Source organism: Ranitomeya imitator, chromosome 5 (assembly GCF_032444005.1).
Source record: "Ranitomeya imitator isolate aRanImi1 chromosome 5, aRanImi1.pri, whole genome shotgun sequence".
NCBI lineage: Eukaryota > Metazoa > Chordata > Amphibia > Anura > Dendrobatidae > Ranitomeya > Ranitomeya imitator.
The window spans coordinates 95,870,121-95,885,206 of record NC_091286.1 but is presented as its reverse complement, the minus strand read 5'-3'; the positions used below and the strand labels follow the sequence as shown (position 1 = coordinate 95,885,206).

The window sequence follows — 15,086 nt, the reverse complement described above, 5'->3', positions numbered from 1 at the left end:
GGGCAGCTGAAGGGAATGGTGCCTGGAAGGCAGCTGAAGGGAATGGTGCCTGGAAGGCAGCTGAAGGGAATGGTGCCTGGAGGGCAGCTGAAGGGAATGGTGCCTGGAGGGCAGCTGCAGGGAATGGTGCCTGGAGGGCAGCTGCAGGGAATGGTGCATGGAGGGCAGCTGAAGGGAATGGTGCCTGGAGGGCAGCTGAAGGGAATAGTGCCTAGAGCGCAGCTGAAGGGAATGGTGCATGGAGGACAGCTGGAGGGAATGGTGCATGTAGGGCAGCTGCAGGGAATGGTGCATGTAGGGCAGCTGCAGGGAATGGTGCCTGGAGGGCAGCTGAAGGGAATGGTGCCTGGACGGCAGCTGAAGGGAATGGTGCCTGGAGGGCAGCTGAAGGGAATGGTGCCTGGAGGGCAGCTGAAGGGAATGGTGCCTGGAGGGCAGCTGCAGGGAATGGTGCCTGGACGGCAGCTGAAGGGAATGGTGCCTGGAGGGCAGCTGAAGGGAATGGTGCCTGGAGGGCAGCTGAAGGGAATGGTGCCTGGAGGGCAGCTGAAGGGAATGGTGCCTGGAGGGCAGCTGCAGGGAATGGTGCCTGGAGGGCAGCTGAAGGGAATGGTGCCTGGAGGGCAGCTGAAGGGAATGGTGCATGAAGGGCAGCTGCAGGGAATGGTGCCTGGAGGGCAGCTGAAGGGAATGGTGCCTGGAAGGCAGCTGAAGGGAATGGTGCCTGGAGGGCAGCTGAAGGGAATGGTGCCTGGAGGGCAGCTGCAGGGAATGGTGCCTGGAGGGCAGCTGCAGGGAATGGTGCCTGGAGGGCAGCTGCAGGGAATGGTGCCTGGAGGGCAGCTGAAGGGAATGGTGCCTGGAGGGCAGCTGAAGGGAATGATGCCTGGAGCGCAGCTGAAGGGAATGGTGCATGGAGGACAGCTGGAGGGAATGGTGCATGTAGGGCAGCTGCAGGGAATGGTGCATGTAGGGCAGCTGCAGGGAATGGTGCCTGGAGGGCAGCTGAAGGGAATGGTGCCTGGAGGGCAGCTGGAGGGAATGGTGCCTGGAGGGCAGCTGTAGGGAATGGTGCCTGGAGGGCAGCTGTAGGGAATGGTGCCTGGAGGGCAGCTGTAGGGAATGGTGCCTGGAGGGCAGCTGAAGGGAATGGTGCCTGGAGGGCAGCTGCAGGGAATAGCTCCTTTTTTTTAGTAACCCTGATAAGCAATTACAGTACTTATATGGCAATCTAACAATATGATGCTTAGTTTATCAGGTGTCAAGCTTTACTTTAAAGAGGTTGTCCTATGTACAAAGTACAGCAATAGGTCTTGTAAGATTATTTAATAAGATTGTCTCAACACATAAACATTTTTTTTAACACATTCAATTGTGAAGCTTATTATTATTATAATTATGCTTCCAAGATCCATCTATTAAAATGTACTTTGTTTGTAGGACAACCCTTTTTAAGGCAGGTTTTACACCTGTTTGATGGTGTGAGTTCACACCACAATGTACGGCCTGCCCTGGCCTCTGAGTGTTGGTTTCAAGTCAGGAGAGCCGCAGTCCGTCCGTACATTGCGGTCCGTGCTCAGACTGTAAGGCTACCCTCCCATGGTGAGAGATTGATGAGTTTTTTGCGCTACATATTTTCGAAGAAATACAAATGACCTATTTTACTTAATGGGATCAGAAATGGTGCAGAAAATCTGCAGCATCAAAAATTCACCGAAAGCTCAACGTGGTGACGTAAAACACACACGCGAAACTGGTTTAAGTCCGAGTTGTTTTTTTTTTGTTTTTTTGTTTTTTTTTATTTGGCCAGAAATCATACAAGAACAATTATTTCTCAGCTCTTAGTAATCAAATATTGGAAGAATCTGACAATTTTCTCAACTGAATTTTCTAAATTGTGAATATTTTTTGCAGGTGAGTTCCGGCACTCTGATCGTTTGCTGTACTTGTAGTGTTTACATGCCCTCAACAATAATGTATAATGGTGGTGGCAGGTCCGGTCATTTCCTGCTGACGGACATTTATTTCTACCTTTGTGTTTTATTACCAGCTCTGGTCATACATGTGGCTGTTAGGCTGTGTGAACATGTTGCTAATTTTTCATGTCTTTTTTTTTTTTTTCGCGATAAAAACGCTATAAAACCACCAAAAACAGCATACAATAAGCATCCCATCATTTAGAATGAATTCCGCATGTTTTGTGCACATGATGCGTTTTTTTCCACGAAAAAACGCATCGAGGTAAAAAACGCAGCATGTTCATTAATTTTGCTGTTTTTTTTTGTGGATTTCTCACTATAAAATGCATTGGGAAATGTCCGGAAAAAACTGCATCAGAAACGCACCAAAAACGCGGCAAAAAAAACGCATGCAGATTTCTTGCAGAAAATTTCAGGTTTTTCTCAGGAATTTTCTGCAAGAAATCCTCAACGTGTGCACTCAGCCTTAGTAGAGGGAGAGGCAGCGTGTCCGCCAAGTGCTGTGGGATCGTTGCTGTGCCGCATCGTCCTCTGATTCAGCTTCTCGTGGACTCGGGGAAGTTCAGGGCGTGCGGGTTTACAATCACGACTGCCGCTCCACAATGAAGTGACTAAACCTGCTGAAGTTCGAGTGCACGGCACGCCCCTCCAACCTCTCACGTCAGTGTTTTGTCCTTCCTCAGCTCATTGACACCATCGCCACAGAGATTGGAGAATTGAAACAGGAGATGGTGCAGACTGAATTCAGCGTCCGTCATGAAGAGGAGCTGATCGAGTGCTTGAGGTGAGGCTGTGTGCAGGACGGCGAGAGCCGGGGCTCGGGACGGTGTGTCCTTTTGCTTTCACACGTTACCGCACTGTTATATAGATATCACACTGGTGGTAGCGGTCAGTGATCTCTACACTGGAATATATATCAATAGTTCTATCACACCAACATATGCCATGGTGCTCTACACAGAACACATGTACTCCTCCTACCTATTAGAACCTGACCCCAGGGGGAATAACAGTCACACACTGATACATAGACTCATCAAGTACGGTATGTGCACGTGTGCCCCTATAAATGTGCCCTACCACTAATTAGGAAAGTCGTCACTGAATATTTTATATTTATATATACACACACATACATAGGTAGATCTATATATATATTGCTGTCTCGCTACAGATTATGGCCTCAATTTATCATTTCCATTTTTGTTTTGTTTTGTGATGTACATGATTCATGAATTTGTAGCAAAGTCATAAAAATGGGCTTTCTTTTTAAAAATTTTTTGCAACTTTTGGCGCCAAAAGTCACACTGTGGCTCCAAAGAAGCACCAACATTTTTGGCACACTCAGAAGTACAACAGGAGGGGACTAGAGTAAAATATAATTATATATATATATATATATATATATATATATATATATATATATATATATATATATATATACATATACATATACACCTGCGTTTACATATTGAATATGTGACTAAATCTGTAAACTATTATATATATATATTTATTACAAATGTAGTCATGTATTCAACTTATCTCCTTGGTTAGGTGTTTTCCTTTTTTTACATGCAATGTACATATAGTATGTTGAGATGAGAAGGGTTTTTAGACTAAATATTGTTTTATTTCTTCCTTTTGAGCTGATTTCCTGTTGCTGCATATAACAACACACTTTTAGTATCTCCAATAACTGTACAATGTGAGACCGGAATCCATAGTATCACCACCTCATATTCCCTGGTCTTATAATAACAATATATGTTCAACAAGTTAAAAGTGTGAATGAAATCAAGTGAGCTTAAAACCTCCATTCCCTAGTTGTGGGCTGCGATTTCGTAACATTTCAATTTTAGAAACGTTTGACTTGACAGAATTTCCTGAGTCGAGTGTATTACACAAGACGTAGATCCAGTTAGCTGGATGTGTAGCTCCATCTCCTTATGACTGTATACGCACTGACCCGTAATGCTGGTTATTGACCTAACGCAGGTCATAGATAGGAGATTTCAGCTGGGTGAAAGTAGCACATTTTGCCTGAAGCCAGACCAGATCTCATACTTTGCACTGATGAGGGGCAGTGCTCCGAAACACTGTGTCTGCAAATTGGGATTCAGGTTTGGCTTTTATCCTAAGTCATGTAACAAGGCTCGTTAAAGGGTCAATAATGACTGTTAGGATTGCTACTATCCATAGGTGGCGCTAGAGTTCTAGTCCTCTTCCTCTCTGAAGAGACAATTTGCATATGGCAATTATGGTAATTGTGAGTTGCTTCTATATGTGTGGTCTTACTTATTTTAGAATATTAAATACTGTTAAACATACAGTATATCTTGTGGTGGAAAGATCAATAATGATACATTTGTATACATAAAAAATACTTACAAATGTACACACAGCCTAGAGAAAAGCAGTCGTTCAACTCTCATCCCCAGAATTTAAAACTGCTTTGTTGCACCTACCAATTTAATATATCCTGGAACTGTCCACATTCAGAATTTACTGTATTTTGACATGCACTCTTTTTGGGGCAGAAGTTTCTCTTTTTCAGTATGTGCCAGCACTATAGGTACTGGAACTTCCTTTCCTCACTTCCCAGCATACAATGCACCTACTGCTGTGGCCCGAACTGAAAGCCTTTATCTGGTTCCTGTATGGAGTTTGACAGGAAAGCAGTGAAAATAGAGAAATAAACACCCACTTCCACATACTATAATTTATTGTGGTGTATCTGCTGCTAGAGGTAGGCTACACTTGACAACACACAGGGAAACACCTACTGGTTGACACTTTGGAGTGATTTTTATGGGTAATTCAACATCATTTTAAAGACTGTGATTTTCAGTATGCCTATTTATCACATTTTCTATAATTTTAAGATTAAGTTGTCACTTGATGGTTCCCATACACACTAGATTAACCCCTTGACAACATATACCTTGCATGTACAATGCATATTGGGTCTAAGTATATTGAATGAGCTGAACCTGCACCATACCCAGGTGATGCCAGCTGTGCTATACAGCAGCAATTGGAGGTAAACTTCAGTCGCTGCTAAATGACATTTAAGATGTGCAGTCCCTGAAGCATTTCATTCCGGTACACCATCACCCTCCCATTCTTTCGCACACAGCAATTGCAGTGTGCTGATGGGTTGCAACAGGGCTGCCACCAGGAATTTCAGAGCCCCATACAGCCAAAATTTTTGGCCCCCATTGAGACTCTACCCAGGCTCCACCCCTGCTCCGCCTCCACCCATCGAACCTTCCACAGTCCCACCGCCCACTCTTGTAAAAGATCCAATTCTGCACTACGTCCTTACCAATCACATACTATCAGTTCCCATCAAACACCAAATCACATACATGGCCAGCAGCTTTTGTTTTGGTCAAAAGATTTTTTAAGCCGCCACAACAGCAAAGAGACCCTTTTGGCAGGCCCCTACTCTACTCTAACCTATTAAACATTTCTTAAAATATCCCATACTATTTTAGGTTTATTTTTGTTTATTTTTCTTTTAAGGAAATGTATCACATACATTTTTTAAAATGACCAATAATACCACATACAAGTGACAAATACCATCACACCATGGCTGGACCACATATTACCACCACATAGTGACCGAATAATACCTTGTACAAGGAACAAATACCACCACACCATGACCAGACCACATATTACCACCACATAGTGACCATATAATGCCACATACAAGGGACAAATACTGCCACACCATGACCAGACCACATATCACCACCACAGCATGACCCAATAATACCACATAGAAGGAATAAGATATTGTGCAGGTAATACAGTGATCACCAGTGACATTATAATCCACCGACTTACATGTTGACCAGCGGCTCTTTTCTAGGGGAACAATGCGATATGCAGTCCAAACTTAGACATATGCTGTTGACATCTTTCCCAACCATCAGTCTGATGGTGCCCCCCATACACATTAGACCGTCTGCCAAACCCGGCAATATCAGCAGGTTTTCTGATTTTAGTCTAATGTGTATTACGGCCTAAAGACATCTACCAGAATCAATTTAGTAGCTTGTTAAATTACATCTGAACATGGTTAAAAGACAAATCGGGTAATGTCATAAAACGATTGTATCCCAACAGAAGTAATTAGTAGCAGACACGGTCATACAACTAATATTAATAATCATCTTTATATAGCGCCAGCATATTTACACTTCAACATTCATATATATGTCATAAGTATCAATGTTAAAGATAATACAATAATTAAAGCAAAAATAACAACCCTGCCCGTAAGAGCTTACAATCTCCATACATGACCCTATTATCTGTCACATGCCGATCTTTTGTGAAGTCACTAATCCTTATCCAAGGTCTAGTTTTCATTAGCATCACAGGGATTCATTCCCCTTTCCTTTTTCTTATACCAAAAACAAATACGGTTTCCAGGCGAGAGCGCAAGGAAAATCTTCCCAATTGAAACGTTTGGAAATATTTTCGTTGTTCCCCCTGTGATCCTTTCCTAATTTTAGATGAGAAAAACAGAAGGCAGAATGTACAATGCTAGTAGTGAGGACTGTGCCTGAGCTGCCATCACTAATATAACTGCTTACAATGTTTTCATGGCAAATATTATTCTATCGCTTCTGTAGTTATAGGAGCCATGATTGTCTACAGTGAGTGTAGCTCAGTCTCTGTGGCTCTGGCATGAGTAGAGTCAATAATCCGAATCGTACCTGTGACACAGCTCCTACCATGGTGCCCTATTTATTAAGCTCCACATCTACAGATTTGTTTTGGAGACATCATTTCTTTCTTTCGCAATAAGACCCCATTCATTTGCATTATCCCGTGGTATTACTAGAGCATAGAGTGATCTCCGGCCTCGTAACCTATGTCACGGCCGAAATACAGTTGCACCATCAAGCATTGTAGTGGGTCACCGATTCCCAATCATTAGGGTAGTACCTATTTTAGTTCCTGGGCATCATCCATTTAATAGTTGTATAACGCTGTACTTTTCCTCTAACGTTCCTAATTAATTTCTAATTCCTAATTAATTCATAACTGGGTGTTACCTGTTGGCTCAGTCTGATAATGTTTAATCCATGCTGACAGTGTAAGATGGTGCCGGGATACACCCTTCTGACAATGTCGGTTTATTAATATATTTCCAAGAGGAATAACAGAGGAGCGGCACATGGCACAGTTCCTGTACCCAAGCTCCAGAATTGTTATTTCTTGGGGAAATACGAGAATTTACTAAAGGCTGCTGAGCACGTGGAAAATGTGCTGATGACTAATTGTTAATGATTATTTACCTAGTAGACAGGATCTCGCTGGGCCACGTACTAGTTACTGGCACCGTTGTTAGAACGCACAGATTCCTTTCAGTATGCCAGTAGTTAAGTATTATGTGCAAACACAGAGAGGGCCCTGACACAACAGTAAGAAGGCACCTTTCCTTCATCTTACTATTGTCAGCCCACTGCCACTGGCAGAAAATAGCACAAATGTTAGCACAAATTGTTGCATTTAGTTTTAGATCTATTACTACTTAAAGGGACTCAATCCGTAGTATCAACCCTCCTCCTAAACCATCAATATGGGCACACAGGTCATAGGAAATGGAATAAAATGAGGCCTTGATATCTGCACTCAAATGTTTTAGGGTACCGTCACACAGTGGCATTTTGATCGCTACGACGGCACGATTTGTGACGTTCCAGCGATATATCCGTGAAGTCCCAGCGATCTCGCTGTGTCTGACACGCTCCTGCGATCAGGGACCCCGCTGAGAATCGTACGTCGTAGCAGATCGTTTGAAACTTTCTTTCGTCGTCTAGTGTCCCGCTGTGGCGGCATGATCGCATGGTGTAACAAAGGTGTGCACGATATTGTATACGATGTGCGCATAGTAACCAACGGCTTCTACATCGCACATACGTCATGAAATTATCGCTCCAGCATCGTACATTGCAAAGTGTGACCGCAGTCTACAACGCTGGAGCGATATTGTTACGATGCTGGAGCGTCACGGATCGTGCTGTCGTAGCGATCAAAATGCTACTGTGTGACGGTACCCTTACTCCAGAGAGATCCTCGTTTTTCTTAATATGTAAATGAGCTGATAAGATCTATGGGCCAGACACTGATCTCCTGAGAATCTGCCTCCAGAGATTATTATAGATGAAGGGGAAGAGTTACCAGTGTGAGACATGTAGAGCAGGAGAGCAGCCTGTCAGTCATTACATGTCTCACACTGGTAACTCTTCCCTGTCATTTATAATAACCTTGTAGATAGATTCTCAGGAGATCAGTGTCCGGCCCATAGATCTTATCAGCTCATTTACATATACGAAAAATGTTGATTTTCCAGGAATAAAACATCGGATTACAGATATAAAAGTATCATTGTATTCAGCTTCCTATAACCTACATGCACATATAGACGGCTTAGGTGGGATGGGCCTACTGACAGATTCCCTTTAATATTATTATTACTTTATATGTGCCAATGTTCGCCTACATTTTGATGTAAAAAATTGTGTCCAAAAGTAAGCGATAAACTCCGACCTATATTGCAGACCGTGCAATAGTAAATGTAAAATAGATACTTTATTATCTTGATACATATGAAAAAAACAAACGTGAATAATAATTATATAGAGGGCACATCCACACAAATCATGACCTACAGACAACATGGATAAGAAGTAATACTCAATGAATATGTAATTAATCTACACTGACACAGGTAAAGCATAGAAGGGCACTTTGACGTAAAACCCAGCAAACTGCAGGAAGAGTATTAATGCCCAAAGTATTCATTAAATAGCCAATAAGCATAGAAAGCAGTGCTGAAATTACAGTAAATACAGGCCACAAATGCCGCACCTCTCTGACATATGTTTCGCCTGTAGCATCCTCCTGGTGAAGCTCTGGGTGAAATGTCCTCCAGGGTTGTTCTGCATCTTGTGGTCTATAATTACCATTGCTGCGCTGCTGTCTTTGCTTGTTGGCTGTCTAGTTTGTGCATTGGGCAAGGCTACACCTACTAGTATACAAGTGAAAGCATGGATTAACCACATACCCACCACTGTGAGTATTACTATTTATTCACGTTTGTTGCTCAGATGGAGTAGTATTGGATCTCAGAGTTTGTATTGCTTTTTCTGCTTACTAGCGTGTATTTTGAATGTTTTTACACTCCCTGCTAGTTATGAGCGAGCGTGCTTGGATAAGGTGTTATCTGAGCATGCTCAGGTGCTAACCAAGTGTCTTTGGCGTGCCCTAATAATATGTCCGAGTCCCCGCCGCTGCATGTCTCGTGGCTATTCGACAGCCACAAAACATGCAGGGATTGCCTAACAAACCGGTTCTAAAAAGTTTTAAGTGGGGGGGGACGGGTTCCCATCACTGTCTTAATCATATATCTTTAGAGGGTTTTTTATTAGACATTCGAGCAGAAAACACTCGTTAACCTTAGATCAGGTATCACATTTGTTTTGGAGCAAAAAAATGTAAGAGAAAAGGAAGATGCAATTATTTTTAGCCCGTTTACTGCAGGGGAAACGTTTTCGGACCACTTAAGTGGGTTTCACACATCTGTTTTTTTCTCCATATATGAAAACCTGAATTATTTTTTTAATCAGATTTTCATCAGTGTTTGGTCAGTTTTCTTCAGTATTTTTATCAGTGCTCCATCCAATTTTCTCATATGCAGTGAAAATCTGATGTTTCTCAAGCTTCTCGCACTGGGATGCAGGAGGATGCCATCACTGAGCGGTCTGTGTTTTTCATGGCCTTAAGACTGGCAGAGTTCGAATTGATCTGTGACCATCAGGGCTGTGGAGTGGGTAAGCCAGACCTCCGACTCCACAGCCCTGGTGACTAGGATAAAAAACAAACGTTTTCGTTTTCCAGGAAGGTTTTTTTTTCCACATACTCTCAGTCCATAAAAAAAGTGGTCTTATAAATAATAATGGGTATGTGATCCATCAGTGATAGAGCATGTGTGAGAAATGTGTGCAAGGAGCCTTGGAAAGATTTGGAAATGGTTCCTCCGAAATATAAAAATAATGACTTATGTATAGGTACGGAAAGTATTCAGACCCCTTTAAATTTTTCACTCTTTGTTTCATTGCAGCCATGTGATATTTCCGTTTTTCTTTTTTATTAAATCTGCAAAAATTTCTACCTTTCTGTTTTTTTCAGTCAAGATGGGGTGCACTGTGAACATTAATGAGAAAAATTTTTTTGCTTTTTTTAATTTACCAAATGGCTGCAATGAAACAAAGACTGAAACATTTAAAGGGGTCTGATTACTTTCCTCACCCACTGTACATCTTTGGGTACAGACTTATAGGCTTGGTATCTGTGTTGTCACAATATATAATCTGAACGGGGTACTCTTATCTCCCGCTCGTATGGCATCTCTGCCAGATGTGTGATAGGTGACGTTCCACCCACCAGACCCTTACTTATTGGAAGTACGGGGGTACTGGATAACACTCATGAATGCCAAGATGGTGAAAAATGTTTAAAAGAGCACTTTAGTCAAAACCAATACGTTATCTTATGCTGGGGACTGAGGGGGCCGTGCAATCACGGGGATTTTCTCTTCTTGGTGTTTTTTGAATCCCCTTATCATGGACCATCCATCAGGCCCTGCACCAGGTATAACACAATGTATGCATTTTATTCAGGGAGAGCTGGGCGATTGCCCCTGTGGAAGATATACAGGCGGACATATTTGCTGTCTGCCAGCACATTGATTCTGGATCACAGGGCACAGCTCGTATCTCGCACTACTCCTAAATGTTTCTCCCTTTAAAAAGTAAGTTTGAGACAAGTGATGCACATAGTTTATATTCCCAGCGCTGACCTCCGCCATATACTGACTGTTATGTAGGAAAGCACAAGCACAGATTTCACGTTTTTCAGATGTTAAGATACCATTTATCACACCTCGCTTTTGGGTCATAGATTACACACTTTTATTGTGTGAGGTTTGTCAAACGCTACAAAAAAATGTTACATTTACAGTAATGCTTCATGTATATGCCGGAGATGTGCGCATAGAACCTGTACAGAGTGGTTCCGAATGGCTGTATAGAGCAGCCCCGTGGCGCCGAAACGCATTACAAAGTAGCCTCGTGGCACGAATGGCTGTACAGAGTAGCCCCGTGGTTTAGAATGGCTGTACAGAGTAGCCCCGTGGTTCAGAATGGCTGTACAGAGTAGCCCCGTGGTTCAGAATGGCTGTACAGAGTAGCCCCGTGGTTCAGAATGGCTGTACAGAGTAGCCCCGCGGCTCCGAATGGCTGTACAGAGTAGCCCCGTGGCTCTAAATGGCTGTACAGAGTAGCCCCATGGCTCCATATGGCTGTATAGAGTAGCCCCGTGGCTCAGAATGGCTGTATAGAGTAGCCCCGTGGTTCAGAATGGCTGTACAGAGTAGCCCCGTGGCTCAGAATGGCTGTACAGAGTAGCCCCGTGGCTCAGAATGGCTGTACAGAGTAGCCCTGTGGCTCAGAATGGCTGTACAGAGTAGCCCTGTGGCTCAGAATGGCTGTACAGAGTAGCCCCGTGGCTCAGAATGGCTGTACAGAGTAGCCCCGTGGCTCAGAATTGCTGTATAGAGTAGCCCCGTGGCTCAGAATGGCTGTACAGAGTAGCCCCGTGGCTCAGAATGGCTGTACAGAGTAGCCCCGTGGCTCAGAATGCCTGTACAGAGTAGCCCCGAGGCTCAGAATGGCTGTACAGAGTAGCCCCGTGGCTCAGAATGGCTGTACAGAGTAGCCCCGTGGCTCAGAATGGCTGTACAGAGTAGCCCCGTGGCTCAGAATGGCTGTACAGAGTAGCTATGTGCCTTTCAATGCCTGCCTAGAGTAACCCCCAGCTCGGAGTAACCTTGTAGTATGCATGAAGCCCAATATACAGCTCTGGCAAAAATTAAGAGACCACCACATCAAATCCCAGTCATGGGCAGCCCAATTTCCAGACCTGAACCCCACTGAAAGCCTCTGGAATGTAATCAAGAGGATGCTGGATAGTCACAAGCCATCAAACAAAGAAGAACTGCTTACATTTTTGCGCCAGGAGCAGTGTGAAAGACTGGTGGAAAACATGCCAAGACGCATGAAAGCTGGGATTAAAAATCATGGTTATTCCACAAAATATTGATTTCTGAACTCTTCCTGAGTTAAAACATTAGTATTGTTGTTTCTAAATGTTTGTCAACTTGTTTTCTTTGCATTATTTGAGATATGAAAGCACTGGGGGATTTTAATTTTGACCATTTCTCCTTTTCAGAAAAAAGTACAAAATTTATTGCTAACTTCGGAGACATGTTGTCAGTAGTTTATAGAATAAATTTACATTTTACTGAAAAATATACCTATAAAGAAGAAAATCAGACAAACTGAACATTTTGCAGTGGTCTCTTAATTTTTGCCAGACTTTTACAGTGCGTGCCCAGACCACGAGACGCCCATTATCAGAAACTCCGGAGAAGGTGAGAATCTCCTCCGGGCTCAGCTGTACGGTACATGGCAGCTCACTAATCTCAGTGGGTACCACCTAATGTTTCAGCTTTATCAGGGGCTCACATGCCGATTGTGCTGCAGTTGGTACATGTACGGCAATATGAGAGCATATCAGATTAGGCTGCTTTCCTTATGCTGTATGAAAAGCCTAACGAGCCTGTGTAGCTCACTAACATGTGATTATTGGAAACTATCAGGGCAGGAGCAGCCAGACTTCAGAAATGCGGCCAATTATTCAGTAACTTAGGTATTCTACATTAATGATCACCTATTCTCTACACTGCTCAGTTTTCCTGGATTTGGCCGCTTTTCCTTGTTTCCTTTGTTTTAACACTGAGCAGCAGGAGAGAGGAGACAGGAAGGGTGTGGAGGCCTGAAGCCTTATATCTTTGCTTTTCAGTATGGTTTCATTTTCAGGTATGTAATACTGCAGAGTATATTAAGCCTGGACCAAACGATAAGAACAGCAAAGAACCAAACCTGAAAATCGAAATCTCTTTGTTGTCCTTCATATTTACTCCTCCACAATTTATGGCCAGGATTCATCATTGCCGTTGCACCTTTTTTTTTGTCTAATTTTGAGTGTTTTCCCACTTTGTGGCCGAGTCTAGCAGTTCCAGATGTTTTCACTTGATTCATCAATCTTTACTTTTCAAAAAGTCGCAAACTTTGGCGCAAATTCACTCCTATCCCTAGTTGGTGAATTTCAGGGTATAAAGTCCCATTAGCAGATCAAGACAAGAGAAAGGCTTATTTTTGACTTTGAGACAAATTTATGAATCATGTTCTCCAGTTTGATGAATTTTGACGAATGGCACCAAAAACGGCAACTAATATGACAAGACAAAAAAGGAAAGTGACTTAAACCCCCCTGTCACAGATGAAGAATCGGGGCCGGAATGTTTTAGGGACACGTAGCATCTTCTGCTGCACAACAGGTTGGTTTGTCAGTACATGGCAGCCCCATGATTTACGTAGCATTGTCTTACGTAGATAGATGCTTAGAAAGAAGCAGTGACTCAATGACTCGGGGCTATTCTGACAGCTGTCAAAAGTCCCATCCCCAGAGTGCATTCCAAAAATACCGTACTTTGAAAAAATGTCAGCATATATATACATATACAGTACGTGTTCTGAGGCTTAGTGTACCAACTAGATGGAGGCCCGATGCCATCGCATCGGGAGGGTGGTGACGTCCCGATGGGCGCAGGCAATTCAGCGGCTGTCATCGGTGGGGAGGGGTCCTTGCAGCGTCCTTGCAGCGTGGGGTTCTTGCGGCGAGGGGTCCAGCGATGACCCACTGGTGGTACTGCGCAAGGCCCTAGTACCACCAGCGGGTGCCATATTGGAATACCCATCACTTGGGTATTCCAATATGGCGGTCGGCGTACTTCCAGTGCGGCGTGGTGGATTGTGGGATTTGAGGACGTCCAGACGGCAGTGGATGGCAGACAATTTAAGGTAATTATCTATATATATAATTGTCTAAGGGGTACTTCCGTCTTTCTGTCTGCAACTTCCGTAACGGAAATCCCGGGTCGCTGATTGGTCTCGCCAGCTGCTTGTCATGGTTGCCGCGACCAATCAGCAACGGGCACAGTCCGGTTAGTCCCTCCCCTACTCCCCTGCAGTTAGTGTCCGGCGCTCGCTCCGTAATCCCCTCCAGTCACCGCTCACACAGGGTTAATACCAGCGGTAACGGGCCACGGGTACCGCACTCCGTTACCACTGCTATTAACCCTGTGTGACCAACTTTTTTACTATTGATGCTGCCTATGCAGCATCAATAGTAAAAAGATGTAATATTAATAATAAAAAAAAAACCTGCTATACTCACCATCCGTCGTCCGACGATGCGCTCGCGACTGCCGCCATCTTCCGTTCCCAGAGATGCATTGCGAAATTACCCAGAAGACTTAGCGGTCTCGCGCGCATCGCCAGCGTTTCGCTGGATCCCAGTGGGTGAGTATATAACTATTTTTTATTTTAATTATTTTTTTTAACAGGGCTATGGTGCCCACACTGCTAAATACTGCGTGGGCAGTGTTATATACCGCGTGGCTGCTACCGTATATACTACATGGGCAGTGTTATATACTCCGTGGGCTGTGTGATATACTCCGTGGTCTGTGCTATATACTACGTGCCCTGTGTTATATGTTACGTGGGCTGTGTTATATACTGCGTCGCTTGTGTTATATACTGCGTGGCTGCTGTATACTGCGTAGGCTGTGTTATATAGTACATGGGCTGTGTTATATACTCCATGGGCTGTGTGATATACTGCGTGGGCTGTGTTATATACTGCTTGACCTGTGTTATATACTACGTCGCCTGTGTTATATACTGCATGGTTGCTATATACTGCCTGGGTTGTGTTATATAGTATGTGGGCTGTGTTATATACTGTTTGGGCTGTTATATACTGCGTGGGCACTGTTATATACTGCGTGGCCTGTATTAATGCATCGGGTATTCTACAATATGTATATAGCAGCCACATAGTATATAGCACAGGCCATGTAGTATTTGCTATATACTACGTGGCCTTTGCTAT

General features: G+C 43.6%; 1 protein-coding gene across 2 annotated transcripts in view; it reads left to right on the top strand.

Annotated features, from left to right (window-relative positions):
• RIN2 (Ras and Rab interactor 2) overlaps positions 1-15,086 on the top strand; it is a 215,154-nt gene that overhangs the window by 119,057 nt on the left and 81,011 nt on the right. For both annotated transcript variants that reach the window (XM_069768938.1, XM_069768937.1), the window contains one exon: positions 2,663-2,763. In XM_069768938.1, coding sequence (XP_069625039.1) covers positions 2,663-2,763 — 101 coding nt within the window. The remainder of the gene's footprint in view (positions 1-2,662; positions 2,764-15,086) is intronic.